Source organism: Oxyura jamaicensis, chromosome 3 (assembly GCF_011077185.1).
Source record: "Oxyura jamaicensis isolate SHBP4307 breed ruddy duck chromosome 3, BPBGC_Ojam_1.0, whole genome shotgun sequence".
Taxonomy (NCBI): domain Eukaryota; kingdom Metazoa; phylum Chordata; class Aves; order Anseriformes; family Anatidae; genus Oxyura; species Oxyura jamaicensis.
This window is the reverse complement of record NC_048895.1, coordinates 117,684,961-117,700,154: the sequence shown is the minus strand read 5'-3', so window position 1 is coordinate 117,700,154 and position 15,194 is coordinate 117,684,961. Positions and strand designations below refer to the sequence as shown.

General features: G+C 55.8%; 1 protein-coding gene across 1 annotated transcript in view; it reads left to right on the top strand.

Moving 5' to 3' along the window:
* Nucleotides 1-15,194, top strand: part of RAB10 (RAB10, member RAS oncogene family) — a 39,044-nt gene that overhangs the window by 9,191 nt on the left and 14,659 nt on the right. Inside the window, exon 2 of the mRNA XM_035320029.1 lies at nucleotides 11,373-11,433. Within this exon, the coding sequence (XP_035175920.1) occupies nucleotides 11,373-11,433 (61 nt within the window). The remainder of the gene's footprint in view (nucleotides 1-11,372; nucleotides 11,434-15,194) is intronic.

The window sequence follows — 15,194 nt, the reverse complement described above, 5'->3', positions numbered from 1 at the left end:
GATGAGAAGCGGTGGGCAGGGTCACCTGGAGGCACGCGTCCCAGCACCGTGCCTGGGCTGGAAACAGCAGCGATGGCCTCTCCTCCGTGAGGTTAGCGGTACGGAGCTTTAATCCCCCAAACAAAGAGTAACCGGTCTTAGCTTCGTCGTAGCAGAGAGTCAGAGCTGCAGGAGCTGCGGAGAGCTTCGAGGTATTTGTGTCTCATCCAGGGCTGAATCTTCCACTGACCTCCAAGACCCGTGCACGTTGCTCTGGCACAGCCGGCGCTGCTGCTCAGGCAGACAGAATGGATCTGTCGCCTTCTTTTTGCGCTAGCCTTCTCCTCAAGCTGCTGAGCAGAAAGTAGCCGGGGTAGGTGTTGACTGAGTGTTATTTCTGTGTGACTTGAGGACAGAATTACTGCTACGGCAAGTAGTGACAAATTCCCTGCTTCACAAATAGCAGCGTGCGTGAAGGCAGATGCGAGTGCCGTGCTTATTTTCGAGCTGACGAATACGGCGTAAGTAGGCAAAGGCGCCCAGGAAAAGGGATTTCATCAGATGCAGTCGAACTTGAGCATCGCTAGCGCGATGCCTGGTGGTTTAGGACAGAATTCCCCGTGGCTGCTGCGTCCTGCGGGGGCGATCAGCCCGCAGACCTGGAATTAAGCGACACGCAGCGGAGGTTATTGCTGCACGGGAACAGCTCTGAAGTTCAGTTCTCGCTAGAGCTTTGCCTTTTGTGCCTTACTACCTTGCGAATAAAAACCTTCTTGTCTCCCTTGTCTCTTGGTATGCATAAAACATCCCTGAAACAGCTCCTTTGTTCATTTTCTTTTGTTTTGCTTGTGGGAGCCTTGTGTAAGGTTGAGCCTCTGGAATAACCAAATGAGAAAGTTTCTTTCTTCTGGAAGAAGTAACGGCCTTTGTTGAAACTGAAACTGGTCGGGGTTTACGGACCTAAGCGGCAGTGTAGGTGGTGTCAACAGGAAGCTCTAGTTTTCTTTCTGAGCAGAGATTTTTTTCCATGGGCGTTTGAACTGTGCTTCCACGTGACTTCTTGGAACTCCGTCCCCAGGAGGAAAATGCCGAAGTGAACGGCTGGCCCGTGGGACCCTGCCTGGCTGAGCTGCCTGCTTTCTGTGCCCCCCTCAACTCCTCCTGCACCGCGCGCCCCACCGAGGACCAGCACCGAGGGTCAGAGGCTGCGTGCGGTTGGACCCCGTTAGACAAAAATTGAATTAATTCTTATAAATGAGTGGGGGAGGAGGGGCTGAGAAGGCTTCATAACCGCTCCTGCCTTGAAAATGGCCTCGGTCCCCATCTTCTGTGGCACCAGGGTGAGGCTGAACTCTTCTCTGGGATCTCGGTGTGCTGGGTGTGAGCGTAAGGGAGGCTTGCTGCACCCGAAATTGGTGGCTGTTGTGCTTTGAGCAGGTAAAGTGGAGATGCTTACAAGTTATGAACTGGAGTGATGCTTACAGGTTAAATGGGCCGGATTTCAAGTGCTGGCAACAGCTGCCACTTCTTAGTGCTACGGTTTAGTGGAGGACTCGTTAGTGTTAGGTCAGAGGTTGGACTGGGTGATCTTGGAGGTCTCTTCCAACCTCGATGATTCTGTAATGCCTGGGCCCTGCTGTCTGCATCCCCTTCAGGAAACGCCCCTTGTCCCGGTTATCTCCTGAACCTTGCCCGGGCTCTGGGCTCAGACCCGTGAGATCAGAATTGCAACCAGCTGAGCCTTGGTGGCACAGTGGTGGCCCCATGAACCTCGCCGTCCCCCGGCTTGCTGTTAGACGTGGCCGTGCCCGACGCTTCGTGCTCCGGAGGCGCTGCGGGGCGGTGCTGGGTAGGGCTGCAGCAGCTGAGCGCTCACCCCAGGTCGCTTTGCCGGGGATGGAGAAGCTGCTGCTGCTGCTGTGGACCTCCTGAGCTGTCTCTGTCTGCTTACACCACCCATCACACCTCTCAGCGCTGGGAACGGGCTGGTTGTGAGCTCCTGTAGATGCGGCCTTGCTTCGTTAAGGTGCCGCTCCCCACAGACCTGCAGCGAGGCACCTCTGGCGGGTGCTTTAGGCTCGTCTATCTTAGCTCCTCCCTTGGAGCTGCCATCGTCCTAACTTCACGGGAATGCTGTGTTTTGTAGGGATCTTGGCAAGTAAGCTTCGTTACTCGCCTGTGGTTTGCAGGTCAGCACCGAGGTGCGTGCAGCGACCGCGGTAAGGGAGCGGAGACGTGTGGAGTTCCCGAAGTCACCCTCCCTTTCGCTGCTGAGCGCGGCAGGGATGTTTCAGAACACCTCCCGGGCAGATGCAGGGGATGGGGCCTCGACTGTGAGCCGAGCGGTAACGCTGCCTGGCTGACCCGCGGCTTGCGTGGGCTGGTGCTTTGTTCCCAGGTACGGGGTGAAGGGCACTTCTCGTCGTGATGGGTCCGGTGCCGCCGCAAGAGAAGCAGCCTCCTGGAATCCCAGAGTTCTTAACGCCTCTTGCTTCCTTGGAGCCTTCTGAGCCCTAAACGTGTGGACAGTTGCCAGTTTTTGAAGTACAGCCTGTATTTAAAAAACAGCATAGAGAGAAGGAACAATTCACAACACCTCTGCCTCCGTCCCTGGCTATTCGATGTTGCTCACTTGAACGTTGCCCTCAAGAGCTCTTGAAGAGTTTCTGGTAGTGACGCTGACTTCTGGGGTGGCTTTCTCCAGAGTGAAGATGCAGATGTCAGCCCGTGCTTTTCATACAAATCTCTGATCTTTGAGGAGGTTTCAAGTGAGGCTGGGAGGGAAGAGAGTGTTCTGGTGCACTGGAAGGCTGTCGCCTTGACCTAGATTTAATTCTCTGCCTTGAAACCGACTGGGGCACAAAGGAAGCTTGCGTGCTTGCAGCTTGTCTGCCGCTTTGAGGGGAAGCGGGGGCACTTCAAAAAGAATTTCGGGTTAGGAAAGTGTCGTTCTGGACCTCGTAAACCTGAACTTTGCTGCTTCTCTCCGGGCTGTGGCCGCACCGTGGGGCAGTCTGCTGGGAAAGCTCTGGCGAAGCCGCAGCAGAGCGGAGATCGCCTCTTCCTGAAAACTGCGAAGACGTGGCTGAATTCAAAGAATGTGGCCTTCTGCAGATAAGGGGTCAGGCCGGATCACAGTGGCCTTCTGTGGTCTGGGGGGATGATAAAAAGCCATCGGGGTGGGTTCGTCACCCAGATGAGTATTCAGCTGCGTCCCCCTTATCAGAAGGTGGCGATGATTTGCATAAATCCAGCACCCCTGAGTTCAGTTACTTGTAATGTGAGACTGCCTCTGGAAGCGCAGCGAGGGCAGGCACCTGCACTGCAGGAATGTAGGTCAGGCTGGAGTTGCTGCCTCACAGGATTGTCATCTGCTTCGTTAAGAATTAATAATTGGGAGGGATGAGCCGGCAGCAGTACTGCCGATGGCCTGCTGCCTCCCTTACGGGTACGTTCCTGCAGGGGTAACGTATCGATGCAGCGACAGCGAGCGTTGGGCTGAAAAGAGTCTATAAAGGTGGTACAGAAGCATCCTGAAAAAATGAAGATTCGGGAAAGAGCTGTGGGAATGATCTGGAGGGACTGGAAATCTGCCTCGAGGGAGATTTCTGGAAACCTGGCATCCAGCTCAACTCCTGCCGGAGTTTTGGGTCCTGTTGGACTTCACCAGCCTATTGAGAAGGGAGGCAAACTTTTACTTCTTTGGCTTTTTTAAGGATCTCTAATTCAGCAGATCTGGTTCTAAACGTTAAAGGTAAGTGCATCGTTTGGATTTTGAGACGAAGGAGCAGCTCTAAGTGGGAGGTGTAAGATGCACAGCGAGCAAGATGTCTGGTCATAACTGCTTCCCTTGATAGCTGCTCTACAGAAATAGCAGTTCTGGGGGTCCCTCATGTGCAGAGACAAAGCCAAGGTTTCCTGTGGGTCCTTAGCGGCTGCAGGTACAGCTGCTCCCCTCCAAGTTTGTGCCTGTTTCAAATCTCACCAAGAAGAGCTTGCTCTGCGTGACGTCGAGGCGGTGTGGGTTGAGGCTGGGCACCCCATGGCAAAGGAGCGAATGCTCCCTGGCACGAGGGAGCCGAGGGAACCAAGGCAAGGCACGTGTGGGTTACGCGAGCAGCTCCTTGCTTAATGACCGGGCGGCTCTCAGCACGTGGGGAGGTCCTTCCTGAACGGGGAAACCCCCCAGCTACAGATCCGAGGACGGGAAGACTGGCAGCAGTGACTGGATGTATGGGGAAGGAGGGGCAAAGCAGCGTAAAAATAACCTCGTCATCGTTTGTGGCCGGTGGAATCAGACTGATTAAATCACGGTGTAAACCATTAAGATGGTTCCTCTGGTTACCATTCTCGCGTGTCCAGCTTGATGAGAACTCGGCTCTCAAACAGAACGCTGCTGCCCTGGGTCTCTTCCTGTGCCCCGGTGGTGTGGAGCTTTCTAAGGGTCCTGCAGTTAGCCAGGCGTACGTTTCTGGAGATTCCGTATAGGAGCGTGTTTCTTTGTTCCGATGTGACTCCGGGTTAAGTGCTAAGTTGTCGTGGCTTGAAAGCTTGCAGAGCAGGACGAGTGAGTCCTTGCTGCTCTTCTGGTTTGCATGCCATGCGCCACAAAGCCTTAGTGCGGGGCAGGCGGAACCGATGGATTCAGTGATCTTGTGTCACTGCCGCACAAACTGCCCCAGGAGCTGGGGGTGGCCCAGCCCTGGCGCTGCCCGGGGCTGGGGGCAGGGGGCTGGAATTAGTTGGGCTGGAAGCGACCTCAAAGCCCAAACCTTTCCAGGATTTGTGCTGGCACACGGTGCGGGGCTGGCAATGGTTAAGGTTCAGTTATCGAGTGCTTCTGTGCTCACGGCGTGTGTGCGGTGGGTACGCCAAGTTATTTATAGCTTATTTTGATTTGCAGCCGTTTGTTTGGAGTTACCGTGGGCTAACAGCAGAAACCAGACTGCTGCACCCCAGGTGTTGAGCTGCAAAGAGACCTGCGGTGGCCCGCTCCGTGCTCCATCCGCCTCTGGCTGCGTTGCTCTGAGTGCACAGTGAGCTGCTTGCTGTATTAAGGCTTAAAATTCTCCTTTTTTGCAGAGAAACTAAAATGACGTTGTGAGCAGGACAAGAGCGCGGTGTTGTGGTTTAACCCGCAGGCAGCTCAGCACCCCCAGCCCCTCGCTGCCCCCCGAGGTGGGCTGGGGGGACACAACGGGGAAGGTCAAAGGGCTGAGGTAAGGCCAGCTCGCCGGGCCAACAACAGCCCGGAGTGCAAGAAGAGCAAACCAAGGAGCTCGTTCCCTGCTCCCTGTCGATGGGCAGGGCTCGGCACACGTAGGGGCTGTGTGGGAGAACGCCGTCATCCCTACATCCCGTCCTTCCTCCTCCTGCCCCCCAGCTTCTATTGCTGAGCAGGACATGCTCAGGGATGGGACATCCCCGTGGTCCCTTGGGGTCAGACACACCTTGATGGCTGTTGCAAGCAGTCCAGAGCAGTGCTGTGAAATACCAATCAGTTTCTACACGTGTCGCTACCCTGCTTGTATGGAGGTGCCTCCTGCTGGCTGTGTCCTTTCGGAGCTGCCGCAGTGCTTGGTGCGCTTGCGGGTTTTAGTGGGAGGTGGAGAGGAATTCTGCCAGAGAGCGCGGCTCCCTCCACGCGTTAGTCTCGGTGGTGTAGCTGTTGTTATTGAAATGGAGGCGTCAAATTTGAATCGAGCTGTAACTTGCACCGGTCTTTTCAAGGGGAGGAACTGGGATCGTGCTTGGAGCTGTACTGACCTGGGCTTTTGTCTGCGTGGAGCTGTTCTTCTGCCATGCAGCCCCTTCCTTGGATCCTTCCCCGGCTCCCCCACCCGCAGGCGGGGAGCACGGCCTGGGCCAGCGCCACATGAACCCAGAGGTGCCTCGTTCCTTTCTCCTGAAGCAAACCACGTCAAGACAGCCCTGTCCCGAGGCCTCCAGCCCCCGAGGGCTGCCTGACCTATTGGTGTGTCCTGCGGTGGGTGATCCATGACCCTGCAGCGCTCCTCGAGGGAGACAGCAGAGCTCGGTGGGGCCAGGACACTAAGGGCTCTCTGCAGATTGTGTCTTTAGCAACGTGTTTATCGAGTGACCTTAGTTCTCACCTCTCCAAAACGAGGTGGGAGCTGCGGAATGAAGCTCACTCTGAAGCTCGCTTTCCCTTGGAAGAGGCAGCGAGCCTCACGCGCTCCGCTGCTGCCTTGTTCGCTCCTGAGGTTAAATCCCTTGGAAAGCTGGGCAGGAGGGCAGCTGCAGCACCGGAAGACCAAGAGGCTTGGAGCTGCCACGACAGCTCTTTGTACGCCTTCCTACAAAGCTGTGAGCAAAATTGGTCTTGCTGCTCAGTCTAGGCTCAGAGCACCACGTGCGTGCACGTCACCGGGCTCCGAGGTGCCGCTTCCCTTCCCATGGCGTCGGCTCGGTCACTCGTTGGCTCGCTCACTGGTTTTCTGTTGTGGCCGTGCTGCCTTCCTCAATAAATGTCTCGCTAGACAAACTTGGTGTGACCTAAAGCACACGTCCCTTATGTGGGCCTGCAGGTTCTCAATATCGCCCAGAAGCAACCGAGTCATCCTCCAAGTCATCCCACGTTCAGGTTTCTGCGTTGTCCCCGGTGATCTCATTCGGACTTGGAGTGAGCCGGAGCTCGAGACGTTGCCCAGCGAATCCTTTGACTGTTCCATTATCTCCTGGGAAAGAAAACTTTGCCAAGAATCGAGAGCTGAAGAGATTTACCTGCTAGATAGAGAAGTCCACGCAGGCTGTGAGCAGCAGGGGAGGAGGACGTGGGTTCCAGCTCTGCTTAGGGACTGATGACGAGAGCTTTCTCTCCTCGGTAGCTGAGTGCCGTGCTTTCTGCCCGAGGTGGCAGATCTGTGCTCCAGGAGGCCTCGCCGTGAGGCTGAGGCTTGTCCCAGCTGGCCCAGAGCTGCCTGCTGCTTACCTAGTCAGCTGAATTTTGCTCCGATGATAAAACTTTGCTTTCGCTGGAGCTTTTGCCAAGGGATGAGGCTGTGAACACCTTGGGTTTCTCTTCCAGCACGGTCTGAGTCATGATCAGCGTGCGGACCTGCGAAGGGTTCCCACCTACTCGGTTAAAAAGACGCAGATCTCACCGGGGCACTGCGTGACGGGCGCTTGTTCTGCTTTGTATCAAAGCAGAGTTCAATTCAAGCTTTACTAAGAAGCATTTAAAAATAGTATTTTTAAGTAAGTCTTTGGAGATGAAGCTCTTTACAAGAGATTTTGCGTGCCCTGACACGGGTGTGTGCTGAGCTGCAGCCGGGTGCCGTCCCTGGGCACGCAGTGATCCTTGGCGCGGTGCGTGCTGCTGTTCTCCGAGCCCCTTCGGTACCTGAACCTTGCGCCCAGAGCTCCGGTTTCAGCACCGGCCGTGAAGCGTTGTCCCAGATCCCGGTGCTGGGGCACTGCCGCCGCTCTGTGGCAGAGCTGTGCAGGAAGGTGGGGATTTCAGACACTTGTCCAGGTAACGCCTCTGAGAAACAGCGCTGGCCGTGCGGTGTGTGGCTGGGGATGCTGGGTGCTCATCCCGCGGAGGCAGAGCGCTCTGAGTAACGCTTCCCAAAGACCTGGGCAGCAACCGAGATCCCCAAGAGTAGAGTTAAAAGCAGAACTCCTGCATCTTGTCCGACATGCCTGCGCTGGGCTTCCTTTGGAAGGAGGTCTGTCTGCATCGGAAGCTGTCTTGTATTCGGCCTGGAGGATGCCAACGAACGCCGATGTCTGCGTAATCTTAAATAGCATTCTGAAGTACCAAGGCTCGCGTGCAAGGCGTAGCTTGACCTCCGAGTTCATAGTCCCCAGCCGTACTTGGGCGGCTACTCGCCGGGATGCCGGAGGAACCGCGTGTTGCTTGTGTTACGCTGTGGACGTTAACCAGCTCGACAAAGGAGTGTCTGGCTTTGGAGCCAGACAAACGTCCGTGTGAAAGAGCCAGGCCAAGCTCTGCAAAGGTCCCAGAGCCGATTTTGTAACTTTAAGAACTTGCAGGCGTCGTCGCTGCTGTCTTTTCCTGCTTGAGCTGCCTTTCACTGCTTTTTTGCTATTTAAATAAGACCGTTTTAGGGCTGCAGGGCCGCGCTTCCTCCTTCCTTCATGCATTCAAGTGTTGGAGGCGTAGCAGGTCGGTGCCTTTCTGCGTGGTCACTCTGCTTGTGCTGGGATGCCTGAAATGCTGGCAGTGAAGGTAAGGTGTGTGTCCTTCCGCAGCTGGAAAGGCTCTTGGCAGAGCTCCCCTTGCTCTGGATGTCTGGGGTGGGTTCTGGTGCACCCCTGAGCCCCCGGGGAAGGGGCTGGGAGCTGCAGCCTTGCTGCCGGCTGGAAAAGGATGCAAGCGCAAGAGGCCATCCGGTCTTTATCGGAAAGTGTGGATGTGGCTGGAGTTCAAGCAGGAAAAACACTTGGTGCCAGAGCCTGGGAGCACAAAGGTGGGCGGCTTGCACGCACCGAGCATGAAGCGGAACGCGCTTGCTTTGCTTTTTCCAGTTGCAGTTACGCGATGCTGTTAGAGCTGGGAGTCCAATGCTGCAATGAAATACAAAGCAGCCCAGAACTGAGGGTGCTTATGATGGGAAGCTGACGGCGCTTGCCCTGCAGGTTCACCGCCAGCATCCCGGTGCCGCAGCATCACTGCGCTTCCTGCTGCCCGGCCTCCCCGGCTCAATGGTGGCTTTGTTCAGGAGAATGCCCGCAGAGCCCCCGCCGGCTGCAGAGGGCCGGCTCGTCATCTGCCGCTCTGGACTGCAAAATAACTTTCCCCTTCCCTCTCGTGCCGGTGGCGTTCTGCCCTTCCCTTTTCAAGAGTAATCGGATTGTGATTTAGCGACGGGAGAGGGATCTCTGCAGGGGCCCGGGGAGGTGTGAAGTGATACAGAACTGGGTGCAGTGATTGTGAATTTAACATCCTCGGTCCTGCTGCCACAAGGCCTCGTTAACGTTAAATCTGAGGGCAATGGATGCTCAGAAATGATGAGGAAACAGCTCTGTCTTCACCAGACCTTTGGTGGGTGCCTAGGAGCGAGCCCGAGAGCCCAGATGACCTCCCCGCGAGCAGCCTCCCTTGCTGAACCCCGTGAGCTGTACTGAAACACAACCAAATTCCAGGTTTTTGTTTGGAAAGGTGGCGGCGTGAAGGCACAGCGGGCTGGCTGGGTGCGTCCAGGTCTTTCTGTGGGTTCCAGCTTGCCCTGCTGAACGCGATGAATATCTCACCAACAGCTGGTGAGGAACTCATTTCATGCTCATCTGTAATTCAGGAGGTCTGCCGTTACCCTCCCGTGACAGTAACTCGCCATTCAATTTTTCTGCCTGTTACCATCTTAAACTCTCCTGCACTCGAGTGTTCCTGGCAGCTCCGTCCCCAGCTTTCTCCGAAGCCTCTGTTCCTGCAGCACCAGGGAGCCGGGCGCTTCGCTGGGGGGGCCTGGGGCGAGCACCGCGGCCACGCCGACCCGATGGCCAGTTCTTCCAGTCTGCCAAAGCCACCGGGAAGGCAGCTGGAGGCGGGCAGTCCTCTCTGATAGCATCTCTCCTGCTTCGAAGGCTGAACCGGTAGTGCCTTGTAATTGCAGTGGGAGCTGCCTCTGACCTGGAATTCCAGGTCTGTTTTATCCCCACGTGCTGGAGCTAGCTGAATCCCTCGGTGCGGAGGAGAGTTGACGTGTCTGGGTAGGTCAGCAGCTCGCTTTATCTTCGCGCATGCACCCAGTGGCTGTCAAACATCCTGCTTTATCTGGGCAGGACCTGGGAGCAGGTGTCGCTGCGTAAAATACTTTTATTTACCATCTTTGGCAAATGCCCTGGGCGTTGGGTGGGTACTGCCGGTAGCGTTGCTGTGGAGCGCCGCACCGCACCGCGGGTACCGCGTGGGGATGGTAAAACTCGGGCTGAACAGTGCTTGTGGTCCTGCAGTGGGCTTGTTTCCCCAGCCAGGTAGGTATGACAGCAGCCGTCCTGCTTCAGCTTAGCGTGAGTGCTGCCTGGCTAACGGGAGGGAAGTGGCACACATACCCCAAAGTGTGCGGGCCCCAGGCTGACGTCCTAGAGCCGGTGAACAGCTCCTGCCGGGAAGCACTGCGCAGCGGCGTCCCTGCAGCGGGGAGCTGTGTCCTTCTGCCGCGCAGGAGCTGCGGGTCCTGGACCTGGCCTGCCTGGTGCTGCATCGCTCTGGGGGAGCCATCGGTTCGCACGCGTTGCAAGCGTGCAAACTGTACAAACGTGAGCTCTCACCAGCACCTTGCCCAGCAGTGTGGGTGTTTCCCGGTCCTGGATTTCACAGCAGGTGCACACAAGGCTGTATTTGCGTGTCCCAGCAAATATTGCAGCTTGGTTCTTGGCAATATTCTCAAATGTTGCGTGGGTTCCTGGTTACTCCGTGAAAGGAAGATGCTCGCCCGTTGGCCCTCCGCCTGTCCTCTTTGTTGTGCAGAAACAGCTCTGCTCACAGAAGAAATAATTGGCCCCCAGGCCTGTAACGCTACAGTTGCAGTGCTGACAGCCACCCCGCTTTTATTCTGTCCCCGGGGTTGTTGCTTGCTTATTCTGATGGTTCTCTCCCCGGTGCCTCTCGCTCTTGTGGGCAGCAGACAATTCGTGACACCAGAATTAGTAACGAAATTCCCAAATAGCGGCTTCGGGACCGATCTCAGCAGCGGCCCCTTGTTGGTGTGGTGGTTTCTCCCCTCCTGAGTCTTCTCAGGACGGGAACCCTTAGTGCCCTCCCCAGCCAGCCCCCGAACCTGCTGCAGTGCTGACGGCTCCGAGCTGTGCTGAGCGGGCGGCGAGCCCTGGGGTTTGTGGCTGGCGATGCTCCCACAGGTAGGTTGCTCGACTGGGATTAACAGAAAGGGGGACCTCAGGAAAAAGCCAGCCTTTCCCGAGGCGGTTGCTGAAGTGGTAGCACGGGGAAAAGGGGGAAAAATCTTCTCAATATTTCTTGTCACTTTGCAGCACACACAAAATATTGCAGCTTAATTGCTTGGGGGAAAATCTTAAAAAGCAGGAAGGCAGCTGGCTGTTCTAGGATTTTAAAACTCACACTCCCAGACCTCCTTCTTTAGCAAGTTCTCAAACTTGCAAAAAATTGTCATTTTTCTTAGAAATGAGCAAGAAAGGTAAAAGCTTTTGCAAACCAGATGGCCTTAGAAGCGTTACCTGGCGGTGTCCCTTGGCCGCTTGGGGCCACCCTTGGGGCCTGGGGGCGTTGCAGGGCACGTGCCTGCGTCCAGCTTCGCGGGCACCCTGCCTTCACCTGGTGGGCCAGCAGGAGAAAACAGCTTTTCTTGTGTCTGGAGCCGTTCTGAGCTGATGTGGAATTGCTTCTTTAGTAAATAAATACCAATGTTGTATTTGTCTGTTTGTTTTAGGGATAGACTTCAAGATCAAAACTGTTGAATTACAAGGAAAGAAGATCAAGCTGCAGATCTGGTGAGTAACCGGCCCAAGAAGCTGCGCGGTGGCATCCTGCTGGCGGCCTCCTTCTGCAGGTCTTTGTGGGAAGACTTTACGGTTTTGGAGGTTACGTTCGGGAACGTAACGGTGTTGGTGCTGAGTGTTTCCAGGAGAGGTAAAGCTCTCCTAACCTTTGTTCAGGAAATGGGGAAGAGTGTGTCGCACTCAGTCACCGCTACGGGCTGCTCTGCTGGGCAGGCTGCCGGCCAGTCAGGGTCCTCGCAGTCTGTGATTTAGTGGGAAGTGTTTAAATCTGGAAGCCTTAAATGAGGAGATGCCTCAAACCTTGGACTTCCAATGGACTGGCAGCCTTCCTCTGCGTCAGCAAGGCAGTGCAGTCACTCGGCACTTAGTTGATAGTTTTCCCCAGTAAACCAGCGTTTCTCAGCTGGCCGAAACTGTGGCTGCTGTCCTGTAGGGAAGTCTAACGCGAAGCAAAACTTGCTTTCCTTTAGGTCGTTGTGCCCGTCCAGCTGGTGATTTTCTGTTTTCCCATTTTAATAGCCCTGTGCCAAGTCAGGCCAGGAAGCTAATGGCTGCTCCTAGCCTGGGTTTTTGTTAAAACTCCCTCTTCAGCCGAGTATGTGCATTGCTGAGGTGTTCTCCAGCTGCACCGAGTCCAGAACTGGCTCCTTTTGTCCCCCACTAATAAAAGATCTTGTCCTGCCTGATGGTGAGGGTGCCTGTAGGTGCGGAGCTCTCGGCGCTCTGGCTCTGCTCTTCCTCTGGCTGAGCAGTCGCTGCAGGGCTGTTCATCGGGAAGGACAACGGTCCGGCTACCTGGGATCTGTCTTGTGGCACCTTCTGAGCTGTTTCTCGTACCCCAGTCCTGCAAGAAATCAGGCAGCTGGGTTACTTTGCTTTGTATCCTGCACGGGACAGAGTTCCCCAAGTTGATTTTGCTGCAGGAGCTGCGCAGCGGGTCGATAAGAGGCACGTGGATGGCGGAGCCGCTCTGCGCTGGAACGCTCCATCAGGGAGCCCCAGAGGGTAACCGGCCCCACAGGGGCAGCGGTTGAGGTGGAGACGTCTGCAGGAAGGTGGGTGGAGATCAGCCGGGAACTGAGAGCAGAGCAGCGCAAAGGAAGGGACTGAGAGCATTAGCTGAAGGCATTCGGCTGTAATAGAGCGTCAGCGATCGACGTGCTGGGCGTCTCTCGCTCTGAGAGCAGCTCGTTAGACTGCATTCAGATTTTCAACCCAGACCAAAGCACTTGTAACAATTACCGAGCCTTCCTTCTTCCCACAGCACCTAGGGGCCGTGAGCTCCTCGGCTGTGCTGTGGGTAGAGCCAGACGTTGGAATGACGTAAAGGCAGCCTTAACCTCGGCGCTGGGTGGGGTCGATAAGAAACGTGAAGACAGAAAATGCAGAATACCAGGGATGGGGAACGTGTGTGCAGGCAGAAACAAACTGTAAGGAAGCTCTGAGCCCCGGGGGTTTTCGTGGCTTAGAGAAAGGAAAAGAGGGCTTTGGCTGAGCCAAGTTCTGTGAAATTGCAGCCTTTCAGTGCACAAAGATGGGAGGCTGTCGTCTGAACCTCCGGAGGCGTGCTTCTCGTTCCTGCTGGTTTAAAATCGCACATTTGAAATGAAACTTGGAAAGCAGAAAACAAAGCTCCTGTAGCATGCACTTACGGTTCCAAAACGGCATCAACCAAAGCCAGCATCTGGGCTCTGTCCGAGACACCGCAGCCCAGCCGTGCCTTCACGAGGAGCTGTGCCCGATGCGAGTGTGGCTGGAACAGCCGCGCGTTTCGGTGAGGAGGCTTTGTGCAGCGCGGCTATATTTAACCACCGCTTCCTGTCCTTAAACTCGCCCTGCACTCGTCGTTGTGTAACGCCTGCAGAATGACACCTCGCTCCCGCCGCCGTGGTTTGCAGGGGGTGCAGACGTTTCCCACGTGAACCTGAGGCTGCACCCAGAGCTTTCCCTGTGCCCAGAGCGCGGTCGTGCTTTTGTACCTGAGGTGAGCGCACAGGAGCTCACGCAGCTGAACCAAAACCAAAACTTGTCTTTGAGCCATAGGTGGAACTTCCCTGGGACACATCCGTGCTTCACTAAGCTCATCGGAAGGTGGGGAACCGACCACAGAAAGGAAGCAGTCGGCTTCAGTTAAGGGCAGGAGGAGAGACGCTCGGCACCTGTAGGTCTTCAGTCTGTGTTACGTTGCAGACGTGCTTCTGCGTCAGGCACGACTAACGCAGCATTGGCCATCCTCAGAGCTTAGAGGAGGAGGAACTGCTGCTTCAGTACTCACTTCTCCCCCTCCCTGAAAACTCTTGTGTGCTTGTGCGTCCCTCTGCCCCGTTTCTCGTCTTCATGGACCTGCTGCTGGTTTTGGTGCCGTCGGCCCAGCCAGCTGTGAGCCCAGCCGTGGCTCTGCGAGGTGCCACCAGCTCTGATTCCAGCCTTCTGTGATGCTGTTCTCTTGCCTGCTGACCACCCGTTTTACTCTTAAACGTCTTGGGAACCAAAGGCAGGTTTGGCCTCCTATATTTCTTATTACTCCTATTTTCATCATCGTTATTCCTAAGGGTGCTTATTCAGACCGCTACCTCGGGGGGTTTCTCGGAACAGTGGTACCGAGCTGTTTGCAGCATGCCGATGGGGACAGCGCTTTGTACCTTAGCTTAGGACGTGTCAGCTGCTTCCCAGGCTTGAAGGGCTTCCTTACGTGAAGCTGCCCGATGTTTGCCAAGCTCCGTGTTTAATGAGCCATCGCTGGGAGAGCGAACAGAACAAGGATCCTGCATCAGCAGGAGCGATGGAGTGCCTGGCTGCGGTGTTTGGTGTGTACAGAGGTGAGAGGAGTGGTTCTTCTCCCATGCAGGAAACAACAGAAATAAGCTGTGCCTCCGTTCAGAGTCACTCTATCGACCTGTCTCACTGATGCATGCAGTCCTTCATCAGCCGTGTATTCAAACTTCCTTGCGCTGTTCCCTGCCTGCCTGCGAGGCTGGGCCGTTGTGTTTTACTGCCCTGCAGTGTCTCCAAAATCCTGGACGCTTTGGAGTGCAAGTGACTAATGCTGGCTTCATGTACTCCTTGGGTAGAGCTGCAGGCTCAGTGGGCAACGAGTTTTGCAGCACGCAGATAAAAATGGCAGTTTCTGATGCAGCTCCGTGCCTTTTCCCACGAGGCGGGCTAGCTGCCGGCCTCGTCTCGGGTGCGGAAAACGAGCAGGATCTCAGTCATGCCTTGACCTCTGAGATCCACACACAGGAGCAAAGCAGGAATAGCAAGGTCAAGCCGAGCTAAACCTTGCCAGAGGTGACAAGTAACGTGATAGCTCGCTGCTATTAAAAGGGAGGTTGCTGGTCAGTAAGGATCAGGCCAGGATTAAAGCGTATTCGCGTTGCTCCAAATGAAAACGTCTTTGTTGCAAAACAGCCTTGAAATGGGGAGGCTGGGACGGGGGGAGGCGGGAGGTGGTGGGCCTGGGGAGCACGTGGGGATATGTCTGTGTGCTGGGAGCCTCCGGGTGGCCGTGGTTCGGCTGGGCAGGCCTGGGGGAGAGCTTGGGCTGCGAGCAGGGAGGAGGGGACAGGGCTCTCGGGGCTGGGACGGGAGGGGACAGGGCTCTCGGGACTGGCCTTCCAAAGGAATGAGCTGATGCAGTGCAGGTGCAACAGGAGCAGCTGAGGTTTGGCAAATTCTGCGTGGTGGCACATGATGGAAGAATCCAGGATCCTCTCGGTTAGGCTCTCGTGGTCCGTGACACGGCGCCGTGTGGA